Here is a 16,406-nt window from a genome sequence, read left to right as displayed (position 1 = left end):
CTAAGCATGTTTTTATAACATTTACAGAACGTATTTTATTTTCAACTGTCTTTTAAAACAATTCACACTTATTTAAACAAGAGTACTGTACTAAGAGAGAAAGACCAAGAACAAAGAATACAAATATTTAACAGTATGTTTTGTATTTGCCCTTTTTTTGTACTTTAGAATTTTACCTTGCCCTTTGTTTTCAGGTCGACATTGTAAATGAGCAATTGTCCCTTTCCATAATTAGAAATAAAGATTTTAGATGGCACTTTTCTGATTTATTCCAGGCCCTAAAATTATCGGCCCACAACTTCAAATACAATTATGCAAAAACTATTTGGGTTCAATATCACCTCATTTTGAATGACCTGATAAATGAGGCCCCCCTGACAAATAAAAGAAAAACACTGACGTTCAAAAGTCATCTTAAAAGCCTGTTAGATGGTTGAATGTGATGTGTGCTCATGTTGCCTTCAGGCATGTTGGAGGAGCTTGTTGGAGTGACAGTGGTTTTGACGAGTCAACCAGCTGAGGAGGGGACAAGCACTGCCTGGTGCAGCTCCCTCACTCTCTCACGACCACCGACATGGCCGGTTGGGGCACCTTCTTCTTTTCCCTCCTCAACTACAAGACGGAAAAGTATGTCATCGCAGAGAACAGAAAGATCGGAATACTATTTCGAATCTACCAACTGGCCGTGCTGGGATACATAATCGGGTAAGGTGCAATCGTGCCTTGCCGCCCATTGTATCTGTCCAATGGTGCCTTTGCACAAACTAACCTTCCACAAAGTGATTCACAAAGTTAAAATAGTTGTGCCTGTGCAAGTCCTGTGCTTTGCTCTGTTAAAGTGGCAGGGCATGTGTGTGGGGTTATTATATTATAAATACTTTTTAATCCTTCAGAAGGTGTGTGACGTCACATCAGAGTATGGAAGGAAATTATGCAAAAGTGAAATTGAAGTGACAAGACAAACAGAAAATCTACGTTCGAAGAAAACTTGATTAGAATGCTCTCGATTAAAAAAAAAGTCAGACGAAGAGTGAGCAGCAAGTGAGACTTGATGACAAATCTCATGGCTGTTGCTCTATGCATTAGGTGGGTGTTTGTGATGAAGAAGGGCTACCAGGAAAGAGAGGAGGCCATCCAATCTTCCGTCATCACCAAGCTCAAAGGCGTCACACTGACCAACAGCTCAGAGAGCGGCCTTCACCTGTGGAGTGCCGAGGACTACGTCATTCCGCCGAATGTACCGTATATTAAAATCTCCCCTTGTCAAGAAGGAATATGATTTAGCTAGATGTCATTAGCAGCAGAATTTGCCCGATTTACATTTAACAGTATTGATCTTCCCCAGGGGTTCGTTTAACCTTTTCCTTCTTCATTAGAATGAATCAAACCTTAATTGTATTGTGCAGGGAGAGCAGGTTTTCTTCGTGGTTACAAATTACATTGAGACCCCCAATCAGAGGCTGGGCTTCTGTGCCGAGGTGAGTGCACACAGGCCAGTCTCCGTGTTATTTCATGGGTCATTCCAGAATCGGAGGACAATTTAACCAGCAAGCAACCGTTCGTTTTATAATTTCCCATTTATGTTTTTAAGAAAAACTTGAAATAAACCAATATTATTTGATTCATCCAACTCAGTCTCGTCTTATCGTATAGTTGTTGTGTTTGGAGCAACCCTATTACAGGATAGTCAGGAACCTGAAAATATATATTTAAAAAACAGCTAATTTATCATTTCAGGTGGATTTTACTTCAATACTACTTAAATTCAATTACTACTGTAAGTACAATCACAGGACTGGGAATAATTGGGTTGAAAATCAATGCTAATGTTAGCATTTTTTGCTCAAGCGTACATGGAAGCTGTATTAGCTGCTAAGCTAACTGGTAAAGAAAAACTTAGATATTAATGTATTTTTGTTGTCATGAGTTATTCTCTTTCTTTAAATTGCTTTATTTAGTAGCAGGGTTGTGTGTTTGTGGAAAGACACAACTTCAGAGCTTAATACTATTTCAAATGTGTCTCATTTAATAAATGTGATGACGCAAGGAAGACGTAGCAATTAGCAATAAACTTATTTTATTTGCTATATTTCATCTATAATTTATATTTGATCTATATGTGTGATCAAATGTGAGGGACTAATGACATTTATTTTAGGAATGCCCAAGAGATATTTGGTATTTACAGTAAATAATATTAAGTCAACACTCCAGTTTGTTTACATTTGTCTCGGAAGAACCATAAATCACAAAAGTGCTTCCGTAGTTTGCGCATTATTTGAAATATCATTTTGAGGGCCAGAAAATGTCTTCCAATTCTGTAATGGCCTAAATATCATCACTTCTGCATTTGGATGACCAAATATTATTTACATATCATTTACTGTGTGCATCACAGAGTATCAAGGTACCAAATGGCCAATGTCTTAGTGATGATGACTGCACTGAGGGGGAAACTGTCATAGCAGGGCATGGTGAGGAGCATTTCTTGTCAATCATTAAAAGTGTAAAAAGGAATCCTAATTATTTTGTGTTTTGACAACATGCAATACAGTGGTACCTCGACTTTGAAGTTTCATTTGTTCCAAGTGTCGTGTGCCTTTAAGGGGCGTGGCCTGAGCATCTCCTAATGACTGTTTTTATTTGATATTTATAAAGTCAACGTACCACTTATTGTAATTGATTTGGTCCAATCCCTGTTTCAACGCATCTGATTATGAATCGCCACTCTCTCAGCACTACCCAGCCAACAAACGTTGCTCTCTCCATCAGGAATTAAAACAGGCTTGTGTATAAACAGCACTGGCACTTGCGAGATTCATGCCTGGTGTCCTGTAGAGTACAGCAAGAGACCCATGTGGGTATCTCAAGACATTTTCACACCTTCTATTTTTTACCGATAACTCCCTACGAAGCTGCCATTCCTTTTAAACAACTGTTCCGTTTTCTATCTTTCCTCCCAGAGTACCATTACTGAGCGAAGCTGAAAACTTCACCGTTTACATCAAGAACTTCATCAGGTTCCCAAAGTTTGAATTTTCAAAGTAAGTGGCGATGAGTGATGGCATGCCTCCTTAGATCAGTAAGCGAGCTGAGAAATATACTATGTGGCCCGTGCATGATTTAAATAGTGCAGAGTGCTTTCTATTAATACGCCCTGTGCATTGCACTCAGTGAGACAGTGAAAGAGTCATGCGAGATGCCCTTGACGGCGAGCCTAACTGTGGACAGGTGTCACACAAGATTGACCCCCCCCCTTTCATTTCAAGTGTTGTGGACAGATGGCACTAGTCATGGCAATAACATACATCATGAACTCATTGAAATGAAGCACATCTTTCTTCGGGTTCCTGACTCGTCGTCTTTTTTGACGGGTAATCCGAAACTCCGTTAACTGGCATTGGTAAACTCAACAGTTGCTCCTAATGGGTTTTAAATTAAGGCAGCATGCCAATGGTATGGTCATAGCCCAATGACAGATGGGTACTGGTTGAGTGCTGTAAGAGCTTTTTTAAGAGGCTCAGCAGTCAGGTCCAAACGCTAATAAACGTTATAAAATATTTGCAGAATCGATTAATCGAATAATAATACTTTTTGGGGGGGTTTTGCTGTCTTCACTTTCTTAGGTCCAACGTCCTTGATACAGCTGATGACAGCTACTTGAAAAGATGTTCCTACGACCAAGTGGACCATCCTTACTGTCCCATATTTCGACTTGGAGATCTGATCAAACGTGCTGGACACGACTTCCAGGACATGGCTGCAAAGGTACTAAGTGCCAGAATGTAATTTAAAAAAATCTGTTCTCCTTTTTCCAATATATAATCCAATGAGATATTAATGTAAGTATAGGAGAGAGAAAAAAATCCCTTTTTATCTTCTGATTATTTTTATTTTATTTTAGGGTGGGTCTGTTGGTTTATTAATTGAGTGGTACTGCGATTTGGATAAGGACTACTCTAAGTGTAATCCAGAATACAGCTTCACTCGTTTGGACATGAATTTGAATAACTCTGTCACATCAGGGTACAACTTCAGGTATGTCACTTCAGTTCCCCCATTTTTTTTTTTGTCACTCAACTATCTGATGTCTTTTCCTTGCAGATATGCCAGATACTTTAAGGATCAAAATGGGGAAACATTTCGCACTTTGTATAAAGTATATGGAATTCGTTTTGACATCATGATCAATGGCCAGGTTAGTAGCTGCAATTGGAGAAATTAGGATTTCAGTATTTGTCACTACGCTGAATATTTTTTGTTTTATTTTGCTTCTTGCAGGCTGGAAAATTCAACATTATTCCCACAATAATTGCCATTGGCTCAGGTGTTGCTCTTCTAGGAATAGTGAGTTATCGTCTTAATATCGTTGCTAAATTTGAATTGGACTGTATGGAATGATATTGAGAACTTTGTGAGTTTTTTTTTTTTTTTTTTTTTTTTTTTTTTTAAATTCTCCTTCCAGGGAGCCTTTGTATGTGATATGATCCTGCTGTACATGATGAACACCAGCTCCTTCTATCGAAACAAGAAATTTGAGATCATCAATTTCAAGTATGATTTATGCAACTCCTATTTTGGGAAAAATTATCAATTGTTTTTCTTCACAATTCAAATCTCTGCCTCACTGCATATTACAGGAAAGAGCGCGAGTCAATCCGAGAGAAAAGGACTCGGAAATCCAAGAAACTAGCTGCAGAAAAAGAGGCTACTAACTCCATAAAAAAGACAGAGGACATTGAAGCCTTGGAGACTCAGAACAAGGCAATGAAAAATAAGCGGGGTCCCACCATTCCACGCAACACGGGTCAGCGGTACGCTACCACCCTCTCTCTGCAGGGTGAGGAAACAAAGCCTCATATCACATTTGCTTCAGACAATTGAAAACAAGATCAAAATGATCTGCAACGATGGTCTCATCACCTTATTGACAAGGATGTATTACGTTTTAATTTAGGAATATAATTTGGATTAAAATAATTTTTTTAAATACATTTGACATTTTTGTCAAAACAAAAAATGTTTAATTGCTAAATTGATTTTTAAAAAATGAGCACAAGTTGCTTTGATTAACCTATATTACTTTTTTTTAATACCTGCCAATTTTGAGATGAAATTTGCTTCATCCAATTTCAATGACGAATTGTCTGCCTTGAATTGTGTGCTACCGTTAAAATGTGAGTGTACCACTATTTATTTCAAATGTCTTATTGTACAAATGAATGTATGTTGTCTCAACAGTGAGCAAAACAGTAAAAAAAAAAAGATCTGATATGTGCATATAAGTACAGAGGTATTTATTCCAATCATTAATCACATTTTGTCTTGAACTTCAGTACTGTACAGAAAAGTGCAACATCAAATAGTTACACCTTGTTTAGGATGTCATGTGCTACAGTCTGTTACACTACAATCCAAAACCTAATCCTGGGCAGGCTCATAAATAAGGAGAGGCCTGGAGTCAATTAAAGGCATTGTTGAGTGTGTGGAGAGAAAAAAAATAGTCGTGTCAGCAGGTCATAATTGAATAACATTAAAATCTATTTCTGGCTCATCTACAGCTCAAACAAAATGCAATTAGTTTGAGAAGGCGGGTCATTTTAGTACACATGCACCATTCCATAGAGGAAAGTCCAGAAGAGGACGTAAGTGAAAAGACCTCCAACCAAGCCCCCAGTGAAGAGCAGCCGCCTGGATTTAAAACACTTGTTCCATCGTCGTCCGGCCTTGAGAATGAGCAGCAGAGATAGGAGGAAGGAGGACAAAAAGTAAAAAATGAAGCCATACAGTCCCGTCAGGCCCATGATACCGGCGGTGGCCCCGGACAGCGCCGACACGGAGGTACGGCAGTAGTCCAGCACGGCGGCATTGCCCCTCACTGAAACTTCGCTGATGAACTGCGGCCCCTCTCGTTTGGCTACTATGGCTGCCATCTTTGCTCTGGTCGCAGGTCACGGGAAAAGTCTGCAGAGAATGCACAGGTTACAATTTACAACCGGATGCTGATGAGATTAGTTCTTTTGTCAACACAATTTTGGATTAATTATGTACGATCACGTGCATTAATGTTTAGAAGAAGAAAAAAAAACACAAGCACTGACTTGCCTTTCAATTTTTTTTTTGTTGGACAAGTTACAGGTGATATTAACAGAAAAAGAAAAAAAAACGAGAATTTATTTACAGTTTTTTACATCGCACAGCATGAAGGGCATTTGACAAATGCTTAAAGTTAGCAGGGGTAAATCTGCATCTACATCGGGCGACGTTAGCCTTACAGAAAACATCGTAATAGACCCTAAAATGTTTTTTTTTAACAGTCAAATAAGCGGCACCAGCGCTGTGCGAGGTTTCCCTAGTCTATTTCAACATACAACCCATCATCGCTAGCACCATCGTGCTAACACTGTGTTCATGCTAATGCTAAGAAAGGTGTGATTCTTACCGGAAGGATGACGAAGGGCTTCTCGACTCCTCACAACGCACTTACAAATGCATCATACGCAAAATATTAATTCGTCGACTTGAACACGGAGCTGCTGCAAGGGAAAGCCACGTTCATTTTTATCAACCGCGACTTGTAGTGCGAACCAGTCAGTCCTCGTCCATGCTAGTCGCAATGGATTATGGGAACTGGAAAGCGTACAGTCATCAGAAATTATGTTAATGGTGCGTTCGGTGTCGGGTAAAACGTAGGATTTTAGTGCACCGGACACGAGTGTGGTATCGACGAAAAACACATTAAAATGTACGCTTCCTTAAATAATATAATATATGAACTAATGTAATGCTCTGCTGAATGACTTCCAGGTGGGTGCAGCAATGCATTTGTGTAGTTACTAGTTAGTTATCAAGACAAACACCAAAGAAGAAGAGCGAGTTCAGCCGGAGCTGCATGAGGTTCGCAGCTGGTATGCCTCCGTACATTCTCGGTTTAGATGTGGGCACCACATCGATTAAAGCAGTTTTATTAGAAAGTGAATCAAGGAGCGTTGCTGCAAGCCAGAGTTTGCCAACTGCTTCTGACCTAGCTGATTCGAATGGGATCAAGGTAAGTGCTCGACAAACATCTGCCGTAAACATCTGCTTGTTATCGGGATTCGTGTTATCGATATCCAGGCTAAGGAGCAGGATACTGGCCGGATTCTGGAAACTCTTAACCAGTGCGTCGGGCTGCTACCAGCGGACAAACTGCAACATGTGTGCAGCATCGGGGTATCTGGACAGATGCACGGGGTTTTGTTTTGGAATGCTGAGAGTGGTAAACATTTTTATTTTGGCACTATTCGAGTTTTTATAAATGCATCAACCGTAGTTTCAAAATACGGTTGGTGCTTGCGTTGCGTTACAATGCGCGTTGCGCAAGAATGCGCGCTCACTTACCATCTCATTGTTTTGCATTGGCCTCTAAATTATTCTCAAATGTTGAGTTATTATCACTATAAAGCATGGAAAGTATAAGTGGAAAAGATCAGCTCATGTCTTGTACCTGTTTGTACTTTGACATGGACAACAGTTAAAGATTAATCTGATCACATGGCTTTGGAGAACTAGTTTTACCCATAACTTTTTAATTTGCCAAAAATCTCCAGACAAAAAATGATAAATGGGCATCATACTGTAGGTTGCGATTGGTCCAGAGGCAACTTCAGTCAGCTGATTACCTGGCAAGATGGCCGCTGCAGCAATAGCTTCCTGTCCTCCCTTCCAAAACCGGATTCGCACCTCGCCGTTGCCACAGGATTCGGCTGTGCCACCATCTTTTGGTATATGAAACACAGGTGAGCAAAACACACATAGTCAGGACATCCATTTTGGGACATGGATCTAATCCTCATCAATTAAACAGCACCACAATGGATTTGAGATGAAACAACTATATAGTGCAGCAATATTTTTTGTTTGTCTTATTCTAAGAGCGTGATTCTTCTGTAGGCCCGAGTTCCTTAAGGACTTCACGGTGGCAGGCACCATCCAGGACTATGTTGTATCCAAATTGTGTGGGTTAGACCGATGTCTCATGACACCCCAGAATGCAGCCAGCTGGGGTTTCTACAACACATCCTCCAAGCAGTGGAATCTGGACATGTATGTAACACTTGTTGAGTTACTACGTGCTAACTTTCATACTAAATGCATGTTACACATAACCCGTGTGTCTGTGTGCGCATGTTCTAGTCTCAATGGCGTCGGCTTCCCTTTGCACCTACTTCCTCAGTGTGTCCCCTCCGGTGAGCTGGCGGGTCACACTCGTTCCGACTGGCACGGCATCCCCGCGGGCACGCCAGTAGGGGCCGCTCTGGGAGACTTCCAGTGCGCCGTCTACTCCTGCCTGAGTGCACAGACAGATGCGGGTGAAAACAGGAAGTCTTTTTCTGCTGTATCGCAGTTGTCCAGTACCGTATTTTCCGCACTATAAGGTGCACCTAAAAACCTCCAATTTTCTCTAAAGCCAACAGTGCGCCTTATAATCAGGTGCGCCTTATATATGGACCAATATTGAGCCACTACAGCAGGCGTGTCCAAAGTCCGGCCCGCGGGCCAAATATCTTATATATGGACAAAGTTTTAAAATGGGCCATTCATTGAAGGTGCGTCTTATAATCCGGTGCGCCTTATATATGGACAAAGTTTTAAAATGGGCCATTCATTGAAGGTGCGCCTTATAGTGCGGAAAATACGGTAAAAAATAAATTCAAAAGTTTTCTAATGAAACTCTTAACAAAACTGGAACGGAAAGCAGGTCACATACATACACGCTGATTTTTAACCTCTTAACAGACACCATCCCACTGCGTATGCTAACAATATTAAACTTGCTCCTTGCATGTTAAGTCATCATTTATTTTAACCTCAACTCACACAACTGCACGTTTTGTCATTCTAGTTCTTAACATAAGCACCTCAGCCCAGTTGACCTTCGCCATGCCGGCTGACTTCAAACCTCCTGACTGTCCTCAGCCTGAATCGTCTATTGCTTTCTTCCCCTACTTTGACTCTTCATACTTGGCAGTGGCGGCGGCGCTCAACGGAGGGAATGTCCTGGCCACGTTTGTGGATATGCTCACCGGATGGATGAAAGAACTCGGTGTGTAAATTTTTTGGATCAGATTATCAAAGTATGCACATCTCGACTTTGTTTTGGTCTTTTCGCAGACTCGCACGGCTCGGTTCAGTTTAAAAAACGACCATTCCCAATTCCTCTACATTGCAGGTGTGGAGCTGAGCGAACAATCCCTATATGAGAAGATGATCAGTTGTGCTCTGAACCAGGAAAGCAGCGACCTGGCAGTGCGTCCAACAGTCCTAGGAGAGAGACACGCCCCTTTTACTCTGGGTCAGGTGACCAACATTTCCATAAGTAATCTCTCTCTGGGTCACGTGACCAGAGCTCTCTGCCATGGGATCCTGGAGAATCTGGCCTCCATGATGACCCCTGAGCGGCTACAGCAGGCGGGGGTCAACAGGATAGTTGGTAGCGGGAGCGCCCTGGCGCGTAATCAGGTGCTGAGACAGGAAGTGGAAAAAGTGTTTGCCCAGCCCGTGATATATGGACGGGATGCGGACTCTGCCGTTGGCGTGGCTTTGGTCCTCTGTGACCGACTCAGATCTACCAATGCGGCATGGCACTGACAATTTCGAGTAGCTTCTTGAAGATGACAAAGGAGCAGTTCAACGAATGGAAATGCCTGCCTCACATATATTATGCTTTATTCAAGTGAATCACCACAAATGTCCACTTTATGCTTCATGTGGAGCCTGATTAAAAAAAAAAGTCAATACTTTTACACAAAATGATGTTCAGACTGTCTTGAAAAAAAGTTACAGGAAGTGGCCTGTTGCCACACTAAGTTGAGCCTACTTTGCATGGCAGAAAATCACGGGACCTGTGATCACACAACACGCATGTTGAAGTGAAACTAAACAGAATGGGCTAAAAAAAAAAAAGCTTATAAATGTTATGTGTATCAAAAAAAACAAAAAATCAGATTGGCTTTATAACAGAGAGCTGTTTTTCATACATGATGCATGTGTGTGGGCTTGTGCACAGCCAGTCAATACATCCTCATTTCATTTCATGCACTTACAGCTCCACACTAATGTGCTCTGATATTCTCCAGGGCGGGTCACTCCACCCCCTCCCCTCCCCTCCTCATGTTCATCTTGCCTGTGTTACATTAAGCAAGCATCTCAAGACACGAATTCTCGACAGTCCGCTGCAGACCTAACGGCGATCCCATTGTTTTGTGTTTTAATGCAAAGGAAACCACAATCTGGAATCGGAATCTCTTTGTGGTAAGTCAATTGATATAATTATTTCAACATTATGACCGTTGTTTCCTGAAATCTCAAAGAAAATTGTGACATCACAGGAAAGCATTTTTGTGTTGTTTTCTAGACATTTTGTAATGGATGGATGGATTAAATGCCGTCTATTCCACAATGAGAGTTTTAAAAGCTTGCTGCATTTAAATCATCCCCCGCTATCATGTTCTTTTAATGGATCTCTCAGTTTCCATGCTGACTCATTTATTTCCCCCATTTTAAAAGAGGAACAAAAATATTACTTTGCATTAGCATGTTTAGGGGTGAATAAAAAATGTTTTTAAATCAGTGCTGTGTCTTCAGCCCAAGAGGCAGTCATGGAGATTTTTTTTTTTTTTTTTAATATATATATAAACAAAGTCTTTGTTAGTCAGTGGCAGACAAACATCACATGTCTGCTGCAGAGGTGATTCTCTGTAGTCATGGTAACTTCCGCTTTTCCCACATTCCACAAATACAATTTGACTTTTCAGATTGTGTTTTCATTCTGTTTCTTTTCGTGTTATTTTATTTTTTATTTTCATTTAACAGTAAGTATGCAAATGAAAATGTATACACAAGATAGGCAACTTTTTAACACAAAACAAATCTAAAGGCAACAAGCATGAAAGAAAATGGATAGTTGGCGGTAAGAGTGTATCCATTAACGTATGGAAGGTGTCCTGTTACGGTCATCATAAAAGCTGAACGATTCCATATACTCATAATTTGTAGACTTCTGGACGCGGAGATGAAGAAGTCAGAGAAAGACACTTTCTCTCTAGAAATTGACGACAGGACGGAGGACGAGAAATGTCGACACAAGGCAGCAAAACAAAAGGCACCCAAAGCCCCCATGGACACCGACTACCAGGAGGAAATGGAGGACACCAAACCTCAAATACGATTCGACCTCAATTTTGACAAGTGAGACTCTCCTTCACGTTCATCTAAAATCTTCACTTCTATTTTTGAGTGGTAGTAATCCCCATGTTGGAGTAGAAGTCTCACAAAATAAAGCCCGACGTTGCTATTTCTCGTCTTGTGTTTCCAGAGGCATCCGAGGTGTCGATCAGGACAACACCAAGAGAGACAGTCGGACGTTTGACATCGACAGGCTGTTTGAAGCGGCGGCCAGCGGGAATGTCACCAGATTGGAAGGACTGCATCAGTACCTGCATCTAAACATGAAGAAACTCTCTGACTCTCTATGTGAGTGTGATGAGTCTCCCACATACCATTTTTTTTAACAGGTTTCATTCAACTGCTTCATGATGATACTAAACTTCCAAAATTAACTCGCACTTGCAGATAAGTCGCATGGTAAAACTGCCCTGATGAAGGCCCTTCTGCACCTCCAGGACGGCAAGAACCCCAATGTTGAATTACTATTGGACATCTCAGAAAGGATTGGCGACATTAAAGAATTTGTTAATGCAAAATACACCGACGATTACTATAAAGGTAAATGGAAATTTTGCATCAATATTCTATATCGCTAATCTTGTCCAGGGGTCAAGATGAACTGGACTCTATCCCAGGCTACGTTGTTTATTCGCCTGTATATGAATAAACAGGGCAGACGGCGCTACACATCGCAATTGAACGGAGGAGTCTGAGCTACGTCAAACTTTTGCTCAGTAAAGGAGCCGACGTCCACGCCAAAGCCTCTGGGAAATTCTTCCGGCCACATAAAGGCCCCAACTTCTACTTTGGTGAGTGCGAGGAGCGCCCTCTTGTGGAATTTCACAAGCATGTCAAGTACACGCACATACTGGTCCTCCACTATTTGAAAATCTGGCCCAGAGTTCAAAGTAAACATGGTGAAGCTTCATTTAGTTGTTATGCTGCACTTAAATGGAACAAAACTACAAATAGAAGTGAGGTCATCCCTGAGTGTAAATGCTTTTCAAATCCAGATTGCTTTTTTCCACTTATATTTGATTAAGGTATTCTAATAATTTTTTTGTACCATCTTCTTTGTCCCCAGGTGAGCTTCCTCTCTCCCTGGCAGCATGCACGAACCAGCCTGACATGGTCGAGTTCCTCTTGGACAACGAGTATCAGCAGGCCAACCCAAACGAGCCCGACTCTCATGGCAACACGGTGCTGCACGCCCTGGTGGTGGTGGCCGATAACACTAAGGAGAACACTGATTTATTCATCGCTAGCATGTACGATCGCATCCTGACCACCACGGCTCGGCTGAAGCCCAAACTCAACTTGGAGGTGACTGAAAACAAAAACGGCCTGACGCCTCTCAAACTGGCTGCCAAGACTGGAAAAAGTGGGGTAAGGCTCAGGAGGTGCACAATAACAAGTGATTAAATGCAGGATGCTGAATAGTTTTTAGTAGCTACATAAGGCAACCAAATATTTGCACCATATGATTTGATGCGGTGCAATTCTACAATGATGTAAAAGACTAACACTACAATAAACATTTTGGTCAATTATTATACTTAAGCCCAAGGCGACCAAAAAATGACAGACAGCACTTTTTAATGTACGGTAATCATAACTCAAAAGTATAAAAATACTGTAAATCAAACCTCATTTTTTAAATAAAAATTAATCAGATGTAATAATAATAATGATAATTGTCAATAATAATAAAAACAAACGTATACTAACCAATTTCGTCAAGCGCGTCGTCACATAAGTTCGAAAGTCCCGGAAATTCAACGAGCCCGCACGTGTTAATTCTGATGCATTTCATTGGCTACGAGATCGATAATTAGTCAAGAAAACCAAAACAAACAAACAAAAAAAAACAATCCGCTTTTGCGATTTTAACGGTAGAAAGACGCAACAGCGCTGCTGGCTATAGCGGTTGAAATGCGGTAATGCGCTTCCGGCTTAAATGGATGAAATATTTTTTAATTAAAATATCAAAAAACGATCAATTATTTTCAAATAATAATATCAACATACAGACGTTTATTGTAAAATATAATAAATACAAAATATTGTATTTTACTGGATAACCAAAAATACATATATAAATACATATATATAATATATTATTTTATTTATTTTACTGGCAGTTGTGATCCAGAAAAATACGATACTAATTTAAAGAATAACACTGTTTCCAGTATTATACTGGAAATTATACGTGCAGCAACATACTGTAGGAAATTACATTATTTTAGAGATTTACTGTAAAAAAAAAAGAACCACAGTGACCTAACGGTTAGCACATTTGTAGATTAAATATTTTGCATGACTAGATGAGCCTTTACAAACATGTCATGTTCCTTTTGGCAGCTTTTCGCACACATCCTGAAGCGCGAGTTCCAGGAGTGCCACACCAAGCATTTGTCTCGTAAATTCACCGAGTGGGTTTACGGGCCAGTCCAGAGCTCTTTATACGACTTGGCCTCAGTGGACTCTGCGGACAGCAAGTCTGTCCTGGAAATACTGGTCTATGGCAGTGACATCCCTGTGAGTCCTAAAGTGCATTCTTGTAGTCTGGACTGCTTTTAAATGTTCCGTGTCTGCTCCCAGAACCGCCATGAAATGCTCCAGACAGAACCTCTGCACCAACTGCTGGAGGACAAGTGGAAGAGGTTTGCAGGCTTAATGTTTGGTCTCAACTTCCTGGTCTACTTTGGGTACCTGTTTATCTTCACTGCGGTGGCCTACAATAAAAAGGATGGAAAGGTGGCTGTCGAAAACTGTGTTGTTTCATCTTGATGCCCAAACGCCATAATTGTTAAAATGATTTTTTCTATCCAGACACCGTTCCCTCTGGAGCACAACACTTCAGGTTACCTGTATCTTTGCGGGCAGCTACTAATAACATTGGCAAACTTCTATTTCTTTGTCATGGGGGTACGTATCTAATGTCTTTCGCCTTTTCAGCAACTTCATAACAATCCAAAATATTATATTGCAGTTATTAGATCTGAAGAGGAAACGACCAAAGCTGCAGACCTTGCTGATTGATGGATATTATGATATTCTTTTGTAAGTAGCACTGATCTAATGCAGCCAATCACAGGGCGGAAATATGATGGACATTTTTTCAGCTTTGTGCAGGCTATCCTCTTCCTGGTCGCAGCCGGTCTCTATGTCCTTGGGAGACAAGAGTACTTGGGTTTCCTAGTGCTGTGTCTTGCGCTCAGCTGGGTCAGCCTGCTCTACTTTGCCAGGGGCAGCAAACACATGGGCATCTACAGCGTCATGATACAAAAGGTATATCAGGACTGAGAGTACCGTATTTTCCGCACTATAAGGCCCACCTAAGAACCTCCAATTTTCTCAAAAGCCGACAGTGCGCCTTATAATCAGGTGCGCCTTATATATGGACCAATATTGAGCCACTACAGCAAGCGTGTCCAAAGTCCGGCCCGCAGGCCAAATGTATATATATATATCTTATATATGGACAAAGTTTTAAAATGGGCCATTCATTGAAGGTGCGCCTTATAATCCGGTGCGCCTTATAGTGCGGAAAATACGGTAGCCTTCAGCAACCATTTTGGAACCTTTTCGTCCTTTGCAGATGATACTCAGCGATATCCTGCGCTTCCTGTTTGTCTATGTTGTCTTCCTGTTTGGATTCTCAGCAGGTAGGACTACTAGTTTTCTCCGCACTTGGGTCTAGTAGTCTACTGTATTTTAATAATGGTCATATTTGGAAAGATTTCTCTTCATATTTTTGTCCATATGGAATCGTTGACATTTTATCTTCTGTCACAGCTGTGGTCACACTGCTCATTGAGCCTCCTGTGCGGAACACCACCGGAAAGGGTCGCCTCTTCGGACCGACCTACCCCGAGTCCGAGTGCATCAAGCCCACCTTCCGAAATATCTCCTACACTACGCTGCAGCTCTTCAAGTTTACCATCGGCATGGGTGACATGGAGTTCACCGAGCAGTACCAATACAAGGAGGTCTTCTACGTTCTGCTCATTTTCTACATCATTCTCACTTACATCCTGCTGTTGAACATGCTCATCGCCCTGATGAACCGCACTGTGGAGAAGATCACCATGGAGAGCACGAGCATCTGGAAGCTACAGGTCAGCTACACTGGCTGGTCAGGTTCAGCAGCTTTGGTTTGACGTGTTTTGTTTCCATATGTCAGAGGGCTATCACCATCCTGGACATGGAGAGAAAGTTGCCATTATTTGTGAGGAAGAGGCTTCGCTGTGGGGTGGACAAAAATCTGGGCACACCTTCTGAACAAGATCACCGTCGATGTTTTAGGTTTGTGATTAACCTTGAATGACAAAGTGAATTCATGGAAGGTTTGGAAAACGATGAGCTTGAAACATCTGACCTCTAATTGAAGCATGTTTTCTCTTGTCATGGTAGAGTGGAGGAAGTCAACTGGAACAAATGGAACGTCTGCCTGGGCATAATCCACGAGGAGCCCGGCAACTGTAATCGAAGGAGACGACTGACGTCGGACGGCCAGCCGATTCAGTCAAACGGTGGTTCACAAAAAAAAAGAAATGTGTAGATCAATGATTACTGACCAATGTAATGTGGCAAAATGATCAAATTACACTTGATAGGGCAACAAATTATTGTATCATTTTTTTTTTTTTTTTCAATCTGTGTATCCAGTCCATCTATTAGTAAACTAGTTTACCATGAGATTTGTTTTGGTGGTCAATTATGTGCCATAGTTAAAATAAACGAATTGGTAAACACTGGCATAGACAATAGTTTCAACTATTTCCTTTTTGTTCCACAGGGGGGCGCTGGAGAGTCACACTTGCAAAGAGCAGAAGAGGACCACAGTCCACGGAGATGTGCAACTTTTCACCGTGAACACACAGAAAATGCAACTTTTTTAAAAGGAAATATCCGTAAAATATCAAGAATTAGTGCTTTAGTCTGTATGTAACGATGCAATAAAATAATTAGTGGCACAAATCTTGGTTTGAGTAGCATTATTATTAGTAATCATCACAAAGGTCGTGATTCCAGATTTTATGCAACCTCCATTTCATCACAGCCAAGCAAGTGTAATCTAGCACATGCTCGCTTCTTCCCGTCGCTATTTGGAGGCGGCAGGCCTCGATTAATGGTGTGAGATTGCTGCAACAATTACAATTAATGATGTGACGAACATCACATTTGGTGTT

General features: G+C 41.2%; 4 protein-coding genes across 6 annotated transcripts; 3 read left to right on the top strand and 1 right to left on the bottom strand.

The window, feature by feature from the left end:
• The first annotated feature begins 287 nt into the window (after positions 1 to 287).
• p2rx5 (purinergic receptor P2X, ligand-gated ion channel, 5) lies at positions 288 to 5,492 on the top strand. 2 transcript variants are annotated; one of them, XM_037270577.1, is made up of 12 exons: positions 288 to 705; positions 1,087 to 1,237; positions 1,407 to 1,478; positions 2,399 to 2,474; positions 2,737 to 2,857; positions 2,964 to 3,044; positions 3,627 to 3,768; positions 3,905 to 4,038; positions 4,105 to 4,198; positions 4,282 to 4,347; positions 4,466 to 4,554; positions 4,641 to 5,492. In XM_037270577.1, the coding sequence occupies exons 1-12, from the start codon at positions 575 to 577 to the stop codon at positions 4,882 to 4,884; spliced, it is 1,401 nt and encodes a 466-aa protein (XP_037126472.1). In that variant the 5' UTR covers positions 288 to 574; the 3' UTR covers positions 4,885 to 5,492. The 2 variants fall into 2 exon arrangements, with proteins under 2 accessions (XP_037126472.1, XP_037126473.1); XM_037270578.1 differs by having other exon boundaries at positions 290 to 705; positions 2,773 to 2,857.
• Positions 5,305 to 6,653, bottom strand: emc6 (ER membrane protein complex subunit 6). The gene is made up of 2 exons (XM_037270627.1): positions 6,443 to 6,653; positions 5,305 to 5,964 (listed from the first exon to the last, which is right to left on the bottom strand). The coding sequence occupies exon 2, from the start codon at positions 5,931 to 5,933 to the stop codon at positions 5,601 to 5,603; it is 333 nt and encodes a 110-aa protein (XP_037126522.1). The 5' UTR covers positions 5,934 to 5,964; positions 6,443 to 6,653; the 3' UTR covers positions 5,305 to 5,600.
• A 211-nt stretch (positions 6,654 to 6,864) lies between these two features.
• shpk (sedoheptulokinase) lies at positions 6,865 to 9,932 on the top strand. Its single transcript, XM_037270576.1, has 7 exons — positions 6,865 to 7,048; positions 7,117 to 7,258; positions 7,622 to 7,778; positions 7,933 to 8,085; positions 8,176 to 8,351; positions 8,885 to 9,085; positions 9,212 to 9,932. Exons 1-7 carry the CDS (start codon positions 6,893 to 6,895, stop codon positions 9,628 to 9,630), a joined length of 1,404 nt encoding a protein of 467 aa, XP_037126471.1. The 5' UTR covers positions 6,865 to 6,892; the 3' UTR covers positions 9,631 to 9,932.
• A 154-nt stretch (positions 9,933 to 10,086) lies between these two features.
• trpv1 (transient receptor potential cation channel, subfamily V, member 1) lies at positions 10,087 to 16,112 on the top strand. 2 transcript variants are annotated; one of them, XM_037270519.1, is made up of 16 exons: positions 10,087 to 10,293; positions 11,038 to 11,229; positions 11,357 to 11,514; positions 11,614 to 11,766; positions 11,880 to 12,017; positions 12,293 to 12,594; positions 13,573 to 13,749; positions 13,813 to 13,968; positions 14,044 to 14,139; positions 14,204 to 14,274; positions 14,337 to 14,502; positions 14,813 to 14,879; positions 15,010 to 15,332; positions 15,398 to 15,519; positions 15,628 to 15,689; positions 16,013 to 16,112. In XM_037270519.1, exons 2-16 carry the CDS (start codon positions 11,054 to 11,056, stop codon positions 16,087 to 16,089), a joined length of 2,244 nt encoding a protein of 747 aa, XP_037126414.1. In that variant the 5' UTR covers positions 10,087 to 10,293; positions 11,038 to 11,053; the 3' UTR covers positions 16,090 to 16,112. The 2 variants fall into 2 exon arrangements, with proteins under 2 accessions (XP_037126414.1, XP_037126413.1); XM_037270518.1 differs by having other exon boundaries at positions 10,090 to 10,293; positions 15,628 to 15,746.
• Positions 16,113 to 16,406: the final 294 nt, after the last annotated feature.

Source organism: Syngnathus acus, chromosome 14 (assembly GCF_901709675.1).
Source record: "Syngnathus acus chromosome 14, fSynAcu1.2, whole genome shotgun sequence".
NCBI classification, from domain to species: Eukaryota; Metazoa; Chordata; class Actinopteri; order Syngnathiformes; family Syngnathidae; genus Syngnathus; species Syngnathus acus.
This window is presented reverse-complemented; position numbering and strand designations above follow the sequence as displayed.